At 44.8% G+C, this 13287-nt stretch overlaps 1 protein-coding gene across 11 annotated transcripts in view; it reads left to right on the top strand.

The window, feature by feature from the left end:
- Window positions 1–13287, top strand: part of PRKAG2 (protein kinase AMP-activated non-catalytic subunit gamma 2) — a 329233-nt gene that overhangs the window by 241337 nt on the left and 74609 nt on the right. For 10 of the 11 annotated variants that reach the window (XM_054493712.2, XM_054493711.2, XM_054493718.2 and 7 more), the window contains one exon: window positions 11698–11767. In XM_054493712.2, the coding sequence (XP_054349687.1) occupies window positions 11698–11767 (70 nt within the window). Of the gene's footprint in view, window positions 1–11049; window positions 11266–11697; window positions 11768–13287 lie in introns of those variants that run through there. The other variant, XM_063667999.1, reaches the window with a different exon arrangement.

Below are 13287 nucleotides of genomic sequence, written 5' to 3'. Positions count from 1 at the left end.
AAGCCACAGTCTTAGGTATATAGACAGAAGCTTAATAATGGAAGTGGTGTCCCATCACCTGTGCTGAATTCTGTTGGCTAGAAGTAAGTCACTAGGTCCTGCTCACACTCAAGAAGAGGGATACACAAGTACATGAATGCCAGGAGGTGGGGATCATTCATTGGGGACATCTCAGAGTCTGCTTGCCATATTCATACAACTCAATAAGAACAAAAACTCTAATAAATAAATAGACAAAAGATGTGTACAGTCACTTCACAAAAGAAAACACATTAATTACCAATAAACACAAAAAGATATCATTGTCCTCAAGGAAATGCAAATTAAACTCACAGCAAGAAACCTATACACCCACTAGACTAAAATGACTAAAATGACAAAAAATGTTAAAAGACCATACCAAGCATTGATGAGGACATGAAGCAACTGGAACTCTCAACCACTTTGGGCAGAAATGTAAAATGGTACAGCCAGTCTGTGAAATGGGTGGTTTCTCATATTAAACACACACCTACCAAATGACTCAGCCATTCTACTGCTTGGTATTTGCCCAAGAGAAATGAAAGCAAGTTCCTACAAAGACTTGACCACAAATACTCATAGCTTTATTCCCAATGGTCAAAAAGTGAAAATATCCCACATGTCCATCAACAGGTGAATGAATGGACAAAACGGGGTCTATCCATAGAATGGGATGCTACTTAGCAATAGAAATAAACAAACTACTGGTGTACTGAGCAACATGAATGAATGGCAAAATAATTATGCTAAGTGAAATAATGCAGGAGCAAAAGCACATATACTGTATGATTCCATGTACACAAAATTCTAGGAAATATTTATTGTGACATAGTGATAAAAAGTAGATCAGTGGTTGCCTTGAAGAAGGGATGAAGCACAAAAGAGCATGAGCAAACTTTTGGAGTGATAAAAAAATTTTTTTCTCTATATTTTTTAAATTTTCTCTTTAATATTTATTTACTTTTTAAATTTTATTTTTCCATAAGTTATTAGCGTACAGGTGGTATTTGGTTACATGAACTTACATGAGTAAGTTATTTAGTGGAGATTTGTAAGATCCTGGTGCATCCATCACCCGAGCAGTACACGCTGCACCATGTTTGTAGTCTTTTATCCCTTGTCCCCCTTCCGCTCTTCCCTCCAAGTCCCCACAGTCTGTTGTATCATTCTTATGCCTTTGCGTCCTCATAGTAGCTCCCACATATCAGTGAGAACATACAATGTTTGGTTTTCCATTCCTGAATTACTTCACTTGGAATAATAGTCTCTAGTCTCATCCAGGTCATTGCAAATGCTGTTAATTTATTGCTTTTTATGACTGAATAGTATTCCATCGTATAATTGTACTGGTGATTTCATCCTAGCTCATCAAATTGTACACTTGGAATAGAAATCGTTTATTGTCGGTAAATTACACACAACAAAAAGGGACACTACAAATCGTTCTTTAAAGGATTTATATTATGAGGTATGAAGGTCCTGCTTCTCCATTTCCTTGGCTCTGTGTCTGCAGTTCACTCTAATCCACCATAAGTAGCTACGTAACACTGTGGATAGTAAATGAAGACCACAGAAGTCTCCAGAATGTAGAAGATGTGGTGGAGGCATTAATGGGTCCCTTTAATTTCAGCCAGAATACTGTACTTCCTTTTGATCACGTTATGTAGAGCAGAACCGAAGTGGAAGTAGTCTGTCTCAATCATGTTTGTAATTTTTCACCAATTTAGGAATAGAGCTTCCACCCAATATGGGATTTAAAGGGGCTGAAAAACAGTTAACAGTGATCTGTTCTGGAAAGGGTTAATGAATAGGTCAGTTGCAGGGGAGGGAGCAGAGAATAGAAAAGAGAGACTGCCTTGTGACACTATATCATTCTGTGCGTTGCATTCTAATATAAATACAACATATGTCAAAGTTTGTGACTTGGCTGCATTAAGAATTGAAAGGTTAGATGAACTTGGTGAGCATTACTTATTTTTTTATTTGCAATGTATTATAAGACAATACTAAGAGTTATCAACCTATAAGAGAATATAAATATTCAGCTCCCAATAACTCATGTTAAACACAAAGCTAATAATAAAATATTTTGATTGGCAAAAAAATGGATTTATTTGTGAAAGGCAAGAGATGTATGCATTTCAGACTGTAACTAATGAATCTGAAGGGTAGCAAGGCAATCATACTGATTCTCCATGTTCATTGAGCTCCTTCTTCATATCTTCTATGCCAATTTCTAGTCATGCCAGCACATGTTCGTTCAACAGATATTTTATTAACCAACTACCCTGGTTCCAGGCACATAGCCCATATTAAGTAAGTATTTGCTGAATGAATGACTGTCTTCAAAAGCTTACCATTGTCTCCTATTTTGGAAATTCGAAGATAATTTAACATAGAGAATCCAAAGGACTTTTTGGGTTAATCAATTTTCTTCACCTTTTGTTTAATAACACTTCCTTTGAAACAGGTTTTCAGCTGACTTGAGCTGTACAAATTGGTTGCCACTCTCTCTGAAAAGATACTGTGGAATAAATTATCTTTAAAGAAAATCATAAATAAATGTTAGGGAGGAACTAATATTTATAGCATCTGAAATTGTTATTTAGAAAGCTGTCAAAATGAACAAACCTTCTCTCCAAATACATTGATTAAAAGCAATCAGCAGAACTAATACACTTTTTGGGGAGTGGGGTGGTCTCAGTGTGTTGCCCGGGCTGGAGGGCAGTGGTGTGATCACAGCTCACTGCAGCCTTGAACTCATGGACTCAAGCAGTCCTCCCACCTCAGCCTCCTATGTAGCTAGCTGGGACTACAGGCATGAGCCACTATGCCCAGCTACCTTTTGTTTTGTTCGTTTTTTGTTTATTTGTTTGTTTGAGACAGAGTCTCGCTCCGTCGCCCAGGCTGGAGTGCAGTGGCACGATCTTGGCTCACTGCAAGCTCTGCTTCCCAGGTTCACGCCATTCTCCTGCCTCAGCCTCCTGAGTAGCTGGGACTACAGGCACCTGCCACCATGCCTGGCTAATTTTTTTTTTTTCTCTATTTTTAGCAGAGACAGTGTTTCACCGTGTTAGCCAGGATGGTCTCGATCTCCTGACCTCGTGATCCACCTGCCTCGGCCTCCCAAAGTGCTGGGATTATAGGTGTGAGCCACCACACCCAGCCCCCCCCCTTTTTTTTTTTTTTTTAAAAAAAGATGGGGTCTCCCTATGTTGCCCAGGCTGGTCTCAAACTCCTGGGCTCAAGTAATCCTCCCACCTCATCCTCCCAACGTGCTAGGATTACAGACTGAGCTACTGCATGTGGCCAAGAATTAATACTCATAGTGTTGAATATATATTTGAGATTTTTTTCAAATTTCTACACTACTTTTAAAAATCAATTGTCTTCCCTTAACAGAAACTAAAATTGGCCAGGTGACATCACTCATGCCTATAATCCCAGTGCTTTGGGAGGCTGAGGCAAGAGGATCACTTGAGCACTGGAGTTTGAGACCAGCCTGGGCAACATTAGCCAGGTATGGTGGCACATGCTGGCACTCCCAGGTACTTGGGAGGCTAAGATGGGAAAATCACTTGAGCCCAGGAGTTCAAGGTTACAGTGAGCTATGATTGTGCCACTGCACTCCAGCCTAGGTGACAGAGCACTAGACCCAGTCTCTTAAAAAAGAAAGAAAGAGCCGGGTCTGGTGGCTCACGCCTGTCATCCCAGCACTTTGGAAGGCTGAGGTGGGTGGATCACTTGAGGTCAAGAGTTTCAGACCAGCCTGGCCAACATGGTGAAACCCTGTCTCTAATAAAATACAAAAAATTAGCCGGGTGTGGTGGTGCGTGCCTGTAGTCCCAGCTACTTGGGAGGCTGAGGCATGGGAATCACCTGAACAAGGGAGATGGAGATTGCAGTGAGCCGAGATCATGCCACTGCATTCCAGCCTGGCAACAGAGCGAGACTCCATCTCAAAAAAAAAAAAAAAAAAGGAAAGAGGAAAGAAGGAAACAAAAAAGCTGAAATTGTAGGGTGGTGGCAAGAGCTGGCAAAGCTCTCAGCCAGTATCCATGCCAGGATCTCATACTGCCAGCGAACTTTGGTCCTCAGATAGAATCTATTACAATAAAAACTATCCTGCCATCATTTCTTAGCACAGTCACTTTTTTTCCTTCAAAATGTTAATTCCAACACTAAAGGGAAAGTGACTATAATGATTTCCAAACAGGAATGAGGTCCAAGGGAAGCATGAGTAAATTGAGTGAAATAACTTCTCAACCCATTTATGCTACTAAAATCAACTGTCTCCCTACCAGGTTTTAATGGATGTCTGAATGAACAATTCATTTCACTCAAATATTTTTTGAATGCCTACTATGTGTCACACACAGGCAATACAAAGATGATGAGTCATTCTTTCCCTTCAGAGAGCAATGTGGGACTCAGAGGAAACAGAAAAGTAAATCCCAAGCCAGTGTGTTAAATGCCATATGGAAGCTTGTGGGTTCAGAGAAGTAATTAACCAGGCAAGTTGTGAGAAAAGGTCATGAATCCGGGAAGGAAGGAAGGGGGGGGAGGAGGAAAAGCAGACTGAAAGAAAAGAATCAGGAAAGGCTTTCAGAGAAAGATTGATCTGAATCTTTAAAAACAGTAAGAACTGGCCAAGGAATGGAGGAAGAAATGGGGAGGCCAGAATGCTCAGAAACCCTTACAGCAGTGAGTGTATGGTCTATTCCAGGACAATGCCTTAAGGTTTAGGTGTGGGGTACACAGAGGGACATGGCAAGAGAAGGTGAATAAATGATCAGGCCCTTCCCCCCAGCTCAGGAGTTTGCCAAGAAAATCCTAAAGATTGCTGAGAGCCACTGAATGATTCTAAGTGAGAGAATAATAAGTCTGTTTTCTTTTTGTTTTTGTTGAGACAGTCTCACTCTATCACTCAGGCAAGAGTGCAGTGGCACGATCTCAGTTTACTGCAACCTCCGCCTCCCAGGTTCAAACAATTCTTGTGTCTCAGCCTCCCAAGTAGCTGGAATTATAGGTGCATGCCCCATACCCAGCAAATTTTTGTTTTTTTCGTAGAGACATGGTTTCACCATGTTGCCCAGGTTGGTCTTGAACTCCTGACCTCAGGTGATCCACCTTCCTTGTCCTCCCAAAGTGCTGGGATTACACATGTGAACCACTGTGCCTGGCCAAGACTGCATTTTTAAAATGTCACTCTATCAGTCAGGGTTCTGCAGAGAGACAGAGCCAATAGATGATAGATAGACAGATGATAGAAAGGTATGGAGGTAGGTAGGTAGATAATAGATGATTGATTGATTGATTGATTGATGGATGAGAGGGGATTTATTGGGGAAATTGCCTCGTGCGATTATGGAGGCTGAGAAGTCCCACAACAGGCCATCTCCAAGCTGGAGTCCCTGGGATGCAGGTAATGGTAACGTGGCTCAGTTCAAGGCCAAAGGCCTGAAAACCAGGGGGCTGCTGTTGTTAAGTCCCAGTGTCAAGGCAGGAGAGCCTGGAGTTCTGATGCCCAAGAACAGGAAGAGGAAAGTGTCCCAGCTCCAGGAGAAAGAGCAAGGAAATCCTCTGTCACCTTTATTGTTCTCTCCAGGCCCCCAGCTAATTAGATGGTGCCCACCCACACTGGGAGCAGATCTTCCCCACTCAGTCCACTGACCCACATGCCAGTCTCTGGAAACTCCTGCACGGACACACCCAGAAATAATGCTTTACCAGTTCTCTAAGTGTTCCTTAATCCAGTCAAGATGACTGGATTCAAATTTAACCACCATAGGCACTCTGGCTACACGGAAGGAAATAGACTGGAAAGGAGGCAAGACTGGAGGAGCTCAAGCTGTCCCGCTGGCCAAGCCTGAGAAAATGGAAACCTGAACCAGGGTAGGTGTAGTGGGGATGGAGACAAGTGGGTTGCCTCAAAAGAAACCAAGACGGCAAGACCAGAGGACTGGGGCACAGTTTTAGATGAAGTGCATCTGCGTTGGTGTAGAAAACGCCAATGGAGATGGAGTAGGGGGTAGTGTGGAGCTCAGGAGAGGGCTGGGCTGGGACTGAGACCTGGACATGTCAGGCACAGTGGGGGTTGAAGCTGCCTGGAGAACGCCCAGTGGGAACGGGAGCAGAGTGCATGTGCAGCTCCTGTCCAGCATCCAGGGGGTTTCACGTCGTTCTTTACTCTTTGGAGGACGCCCTTGCAGAGCAGAGTGGAGCTGAAGGAAGACAGCAGGATGCACAGAAACTAAGAGTTCTGTATGCTAAATTATTCAGGAGCTCCTTACCCAGTATTTGAGGTTGATTTATTTCTTGCAGGAGCTATTTAAGACTTCTTTTAAGAGGCAGAGCAAACTCATATCCGACCTCTGTGTGTAAAGGAGTGCTTTTCTGGCAGTCGTTTTATGATTAAGTTTTCAGGCTGAAGTTTTCCCTTCTGATAGTCATTCAAAATACAGTGTTTTGCTGCACCTGGGCACAATTATGTAAGACATACCTTAATAATTTAGCTTTTTTTTTTTTTTTTTTTGAGACAGAGTTTCGCTCTGTTGCCAGGCTGGAGTGCAGTGGCGCGATCTTGGCTCACTCCAAGTTCCGCCTCCCGGGTTCAAGCGATTCTCCTGCCTCAGCTTCCCGAGTAGCTGGGACTACAGGAGTGCGCAACCATGCCCAGCTAATTTTTGTATTTTTAGTAGAGACGGGGCTTCACCATGTTGGCCAGGATGGTCTCCATCTCCTGACCTTGTGATCCGCCCACCTCAGCCTCCCAAAGTGCTGGGATTACAGGCGTGAGCCACCGTGCCCGGCCAATAATTTAGCATTTTTTACCAATCAAGAAGTCACACTTGTGATGGCTCCGTGTTTCTCAGGCATTCTCTCCATAAAGTCCAACTTGGGTCCCTCTGTTCCCTCCCACCACACTAGAGTCCAGTAACCTCAGACTGGCTGATGTTATACAAATGGAAATGTTCCCTGTGGTGGAACTGCGCCAGGCTGTTAGTAGAACCCAGTTCCTCCCTGCCATGGTAGGCCCATTTTGCTCTCCCTGAGGAGATCGGTCTGGATTATCAGGAAGGTTTGGGTGGTAGATTTGGTCTGTTTTTGCTACATCAAACATCCCTGATGCTGATGGATTGAGAGATGAGTTGGTGTCACAAGTGCAAGCCTCTTCTCTTTGCTTGTATGACATTGCCCACGCCCTTCCCCTCCCTTCGCCTCTTCTCCCGGCTTTCCCTGCCTGCCTGAAATAGCTAAAATTAAGTCTGGCATAAGTCTGTTGAGACTTTAAGAAAACATTGCCATAAAAGGGCAACTGACGACCACCAGCTTCAAGTTCTGTGTGCTGACAAATCCGTCTGTCTTTTGACCCTGTGCACATTAATGTACATACCTAAACTGTAAAAGCCCTCAAATTCCTGAAATTGACTTAGTGTGTTATTAAAAAAAAAAAAAAAAAAAAAAGCCTCGTGACTTTTTCTGTTGTTCTATGAGTAGCCTCCTTTCTAAGGAAGAAAACATGAGATTTCTTACTAAGTAAAAAACCTGTGGAAATAAATTCAATCCCACTAGCATATTATATAAAAACGTTTTTATTTTAGGCTACTCCTGTATACCCATTATCAAGTGGAGTTGCATAAAACATTAATTGTTTGCATTTCTACTCTCTACCAACTTCTATAGTGATGGTTTATAGGTCTTTTTCAGTCTGTGAACCACTTTTGCGGTCCTCCTGACATACATACTGCCATTTGCTGCCCATTTCTGCCTCCCAAAAAACAACCTCTCATGATTACAGGTGAAATTGATGGTGCTTATCATAAACACCGATAAGAATTTTTTAAAATTATACTAAAATTATTGCAAGAAACAAAAGCATAGACTTAGAACGAGAGATACTTCTTGTGTACCATCAAACTTTTTTAAAAAATTAAACTTTTTATTTTGAGATAATTGTATATTCACATATAGTTGTAAGAAATAATGCAGAGAGATCCTGTGCACCCTTTACCTAGTTCCCCGCAGTGGTAACATCTTGCAAAACTAAACAGTACAGAAGAAACTGGAATCCTCATACATTGCTGGTAAAAATGTAAAATGGTGCAGCCACCTTGAAAACAGTTCAGCAGGTCCTCAAAATAGTAAATGTAGAGAAGCCAGGTGTGGTGGCTCATGCCTGTAATCCCAGCACTTTGGGAGGCTGAGGTGGGTGTATTACCTGAGGTCAGGAGTTCGAGACCAGCCTGGCCACCATGGTGAAACCCCATCTCTACTAAAAATATGAAAATTAGCCGAGCATGGTTGTGTGCACCTGTAGTCCCAGCTACTCGGGAGGCTGAGGCAGGAGAATCACTGAATCTAGGAGGCAGAGGTTGCAGTGAGCTGAGATCGTGCCACTGCACTCCAGCCTGGGCGACAGAGTGAGACTCCATTTCAAAACTAAATTTAAAAAAATATATATATTAAACATAGGGTTACCCTGTGGCCCAGAAATTCCACTCCTGCATATATGAAATGAAACACATGTCCACACAAACACTTGCACAGGAATGTCCATAGGAGCATTTTCACCATAGCCAAAAAGTGGAAACCACCTGAGTGCCCATCAGCTGACGAAAGGATAAACAAGGTGTGTGTGTCCACACAACAGAGTATCGTTCAGCAGTAAACAGAAATGAAGTGCTGATCCGTGGTACAATGTGAATGGAATCCTAGCTACTCAGGAGGCTGAGACAGGAAAATTGCTTGAACCTGGGAGGTAGAGGTTGCAGTGAGTTGAGATCGGTCCACTGCGCTCCAGCCTGGGCCACAGAGGGAGACCCTGTCTCAAAAAAAAAAAGCAAAAAAAAAAAGAGCAGTGGTTCCATTTTGCATTCCCACCAGCAGTGTAGAAGTGATCCCGTCTGTCTCTCCACATCCTCACCAGCATTTGATGTTGTTACTATTGAGATTTTAGCCATTTTAACAGTTGTGTAGTGGTATCTCACTGTGGTTTTAATTTGCATTTATATAATGGCTAATAACTTTGAACATCTTTTCATGCACTAATTTGCCATCTGTATATCGTTTTTGGTGAAATAGCTCTGTGTCATTTGCCTATGTTCTAATTGGATTATTTTATCCTTTTTCTGTTTAATATTGATTGTGTTTATGTATTCCAGACCTTTTTATTTTATTTTATTTTATTTTTGCTACTCCTTGGAGAGCAGGGCTAACCCTATAGGCAGTGTGCTAGTAATTTGTTGGCTATGTGATTTGCAAGTATTTTCTCCTACTGTGTAGCTTTTCTTTTCATCCTCTTAACAGGGTCTTTCGCAGAGCAAAAATTCTTAATTTTAATGAGGTCCATTTATCAGTTTTTCCTTTTATGGACTGTGTTTTTGGTGTCAAGTCTAACTTTTGCCTCGCCCCAGTTCCCAAATATTTTCTTCAAAAAGTTTCGTAGTTTTAAGTTCACGATCCAATGTGAGCTAATTTTTGTGTAAAACGCAAGGCTTAGGTTGGGGTTTGTTTTTGTCTTTTTACCTTTTGATATCCAATTACTCCAGTTCTATTGCTTTTACACCTCCATCAAAAATTGGTTTGCCATGTTTGCATGGGTCTATTTCTGGGTTTTCTATTTATTTCTATTGATTATTATATCTACTGCCAATACCGTTGTCTTGATTGCTGTATCTATACAGTTTGCTTTAATATTGAGTGACTTCAAGATTAAAGAATTCTACTGTAGTCCCAGCTACTCGGGAGGCTGAGGCAGGAGAATGGCATGAACCCGGGAGGCAGAGCTTGCAGTGAGCCGAGGTTGCGCCACTGCACTCCAGCCTGGGTGACAGAGCGAGACTCCGTCTCAAAAAAATAATAAATAAATAAATAAATAGAATTCTAGAGCTTGTGCCTTTCCATATAAATTTTAGAATAAGCTTATTTATGTCTTAAAAAAAAACCCTACTTTGGTAGCAATTGCATTAAACCAAAAGATTAATCTGGGGGAGAACTGTCATTTTTACTATGTTGGGGCTTCCAGCTCAGGAATGTCTCTCCATTTATTAGCTCGTCTTTCATCTACAGTTTGTGATTTTCAGCATACAGCTACTATACATGGTTTCTTGAGTTTATGCCTAAGTATTAATTTTATTTGACATGATTGTATTAAGTGATATTGTTTTATATGTTTTTCCACGTGTTCACTGTTAGCTTATAGAAATGTGATTGATTTTTGTGTGTAGATCTTGTATACTATGACCTTACCGAACTCACTAATTCCAGGCGAGTTTTTTCTCTCTCTTTTGTAGATTATTTGGTATTTTGTATGTAGATAACTCATGTTATCTACATAGGTGTTTTTCTTCCTTTCCAATCTGTATGTGTTTTCTTTCCTTTTCTTGCCTTATTGCAGGGCCTAGTACTTCTAGAACCATGTTGAATAGGATTAGTGAGAGCAGACACCCTGGCCTGGTTTCTGAACTTCATAGGGAAAGCAGTCTTTCTCTATGAAGTATGATATCTGCTGTAGCTTTTTACCATGAAACATCTTAGTTTTGTTTTCTTTTTCTCTCCCCACCCCTTTTCTTTTTTTAAGGGGTTTAAGACTTAGGGATTGGCGCAAGTAAGATGACAAAGCAAAACGAGAGGCATTGTCAGGACTTCCTCTTTCAGGCCCGGCTTGCAAGAGCGCTTAGGGCCAAGCTCCTTTCAGCCCTAATCGGTACTGGAGCTAATCGCATTCGCGGCGCCCGTGCACTCTGCAGGGATGGGCCGTGGGGCCAGGGACCTCAGTCCCCTCTCGGCCTGTCCTGCCCTTCCAGGCGGCTAGCGGCTAGCGGCTGCCGGCCGCGCAAGCCTGCCAACCTGAGTTGGCCATGGTAGAGTCTCAGACACCCAGCTCCTGAGCGGCCAGGGCCAGATTCAGGGTGTGTACGCTTTTGGCAGCGGCTCCCCAACCGAGAAGACACTAGGCTGCGAAGAGAGGACGCGAATTAAGAGTTCCATGCTGGAAAAAAAAAATGGATAGCGACAAAGTGCATCTACAATACGTGCAGCCCACAGAACGATTTTTGTTAAGGGGGCCGAGGATGGGCAGTTACAGCTAAAATTTGGAAAGGGAAGAGGAAAGCGAAAAGGCTCCCCTAGCTGGCGCCCCGGGGCGTCCTGCAGCCTCTAGCCCCTCTCCCCGCCCCCGCGCCGCGAAGCCCACACCTGCGCAGGTGGAGCCTGCCGAGCGCAGCCGCGGGTGCTGGGAAGGTGAGCGGCGCCGGGGGGCGGAATGGGGGCGGGCCGCGGGCCTCTCCCAATGGCCGCACGGCGGGGAGGAGGCGGACGCGGCCGCCGCCGGAGGGGGGCGCCCCGGGCCCAGACGCGGCCGCCCTCGGGCTCCCGGGTCCCTTCCCACGCTTCCTCCCGGGCGGGCCGTACCAAGGCGCGGGGGGGGAGCGGCGCGTCCCACTCGCGGAGGGGCACGCGGGCCGCGGCCGCGCCACCTGCGGCGGCGGCCTCGGGCGGGTGGGGGCCGCGCTCCCGCTCCGCCCCCGGCCCCCGCCGCCCGCGTACCCCGCCAGGCCCCTCCTCCCGGCGGCGCGGCAGAGCCAGGCCCGAGCGCTCGGCCGGCCGCGAGCCCGCCGGCCGGGGACGAGCGTCGCAGCTCATGCTGATCGCTGTCCTCCTCCTCCCCCTCAGGCGGCGCTGGCGGCGGCCCTGGGACCCGCGGAAGCCGGCATGCTGGAGAAGCTGGAGTTCGAGGACGAAGGTGAGTGCGCCCCGCCCGCCGCCGGCCCGGCGCTCCCACGGCCCGGCCGCCCAAGGACCGGGACCCCCGGGGACCCCGCGCCCCGTCTCCGGCGCTGCCCCACGGCAAGCTGCGTCCTGCGGAAGCCCAGGGGCCGGGGCGGGAACCGAGGCGGGGATGCGGGCGCCAGCGAGCTCGGGCTGCGGGGTACCGGGCGTCCGCGGAGGGGACGCGAGCCAGGCCCCCAGAGCGCAGCCCTCAGCCCGGCATCCGCACGGATGGGCGGCCCTTTTGTCCTTACTCGCCGAACTCGAATTGGAGCAAGGTGTCAGGGAGCGCTAATTGTTTGTGCTTGTCACCATGCACTCGGAGGCAACCCCGAATCATACCCACAGTCCAGACCCTTAATCATAGACTGGTGCCCTTATCTGCGCCTGTGAAGATACTACCGGTAGGGTGTGTCTTCTTTTTTAATGGGGAAAGTTAAATAGGAAAACCTGAAGAGGTTATTGAATCGGTGTTGAGGTCAGGCGACCCTCTCACTCCGTCATTTCTGTCGCCTCTCCTCTCACTTGGTTTTTTTTTTCCTTCTCCTGTCTTCTTCTTGTGTCTTATAGGTAAATAACTTGGATCTTATTTTGAGGCTGTTAACATTTGAAAGGCATGAGCTCGTTCTTTGGCAAAATTAATATTTAAAATGGAATGTGACGAGCTTTCACCAGGATCTTATTTTGAAGCTGTTAACATTTGAAGGGGATGAGCTTGCTCTTACGCAAAATTAATATGTAAAATGAAATGTGATGAGCTCAAAGTCGGTAAAGAACTTTATATAAGATGCTTGACAATTCGAGGACTTGAAAAGGCCTTCACTCTGTCTTGTGTGCTCCCATTATTTATTTAGTAACTTCTCTTTTTTCCAGGAGTATTGATAGAATAAAGCTCTCGAAACAAAGAATGTGCCATGTGGATGCTGTCCCTTGTGCCAACTTTACTTTAATACCTCTGTTCATTCACAGTCAGGCAATTACTTAAATAAGCCTGCACAGCCAGCATGAACGTGTTAACCCAATAGAATTAGCCGGGTGCTTGTTATCTTTTAGATTCACTGCAGCATTTCACAAACATGTTAGCTGGAAGAGAATGCGTTCATAGTCATTGTCATTAAAAGTGTTTGTCTATATTTATTGGTAACAAATGGTGCATTTCAGAATTTTACTGGACTTAATTTGCATTTCATCCTACAGAAAAATAATCCAGGGTCTTCATTCGAACCCATCTCACTATTCCTCAGTTTTATTATATTGCGGGCCAAATCTTGGCCACTGTCCACAGGGTGGAATGGTGTGTCCGTTCCGTAAGACTTTGAATGTCTAAATCACCAGGGTTTTGTCTCTTATATTAGTAAGAATGAGAGTCTTTTACATTTACTATTTTTGCAAATTAGCAGGGAGGCAAGAAGAGACTAGAGAGCAGCTTCTGTTCGAGAGGTACCTCTACTACTTATTTAGCTGTGTGACCTTGGACAAGTTACTTAACCTCTC

Source organism: Pongo pygmaeus, chromosome 6, assembly GCF_028885625.2.
Source record: "Pongo pygmaeus isolate AG05252 chromosome 6, NHGRI_mPonPyg2-v2.0_pri, whole genome shotgun sequence".
Taxonomy (NCBI): Eukaryota; Metazoa; Chordata; class Mammalia; order Primates; family Hominidae; genus Pongo; species Pongo pygmaeus.
Note: the sequence above shows the minus strand (reverse complement) of the source record. Positions and strands in the feature narration are given on the sequence as shown.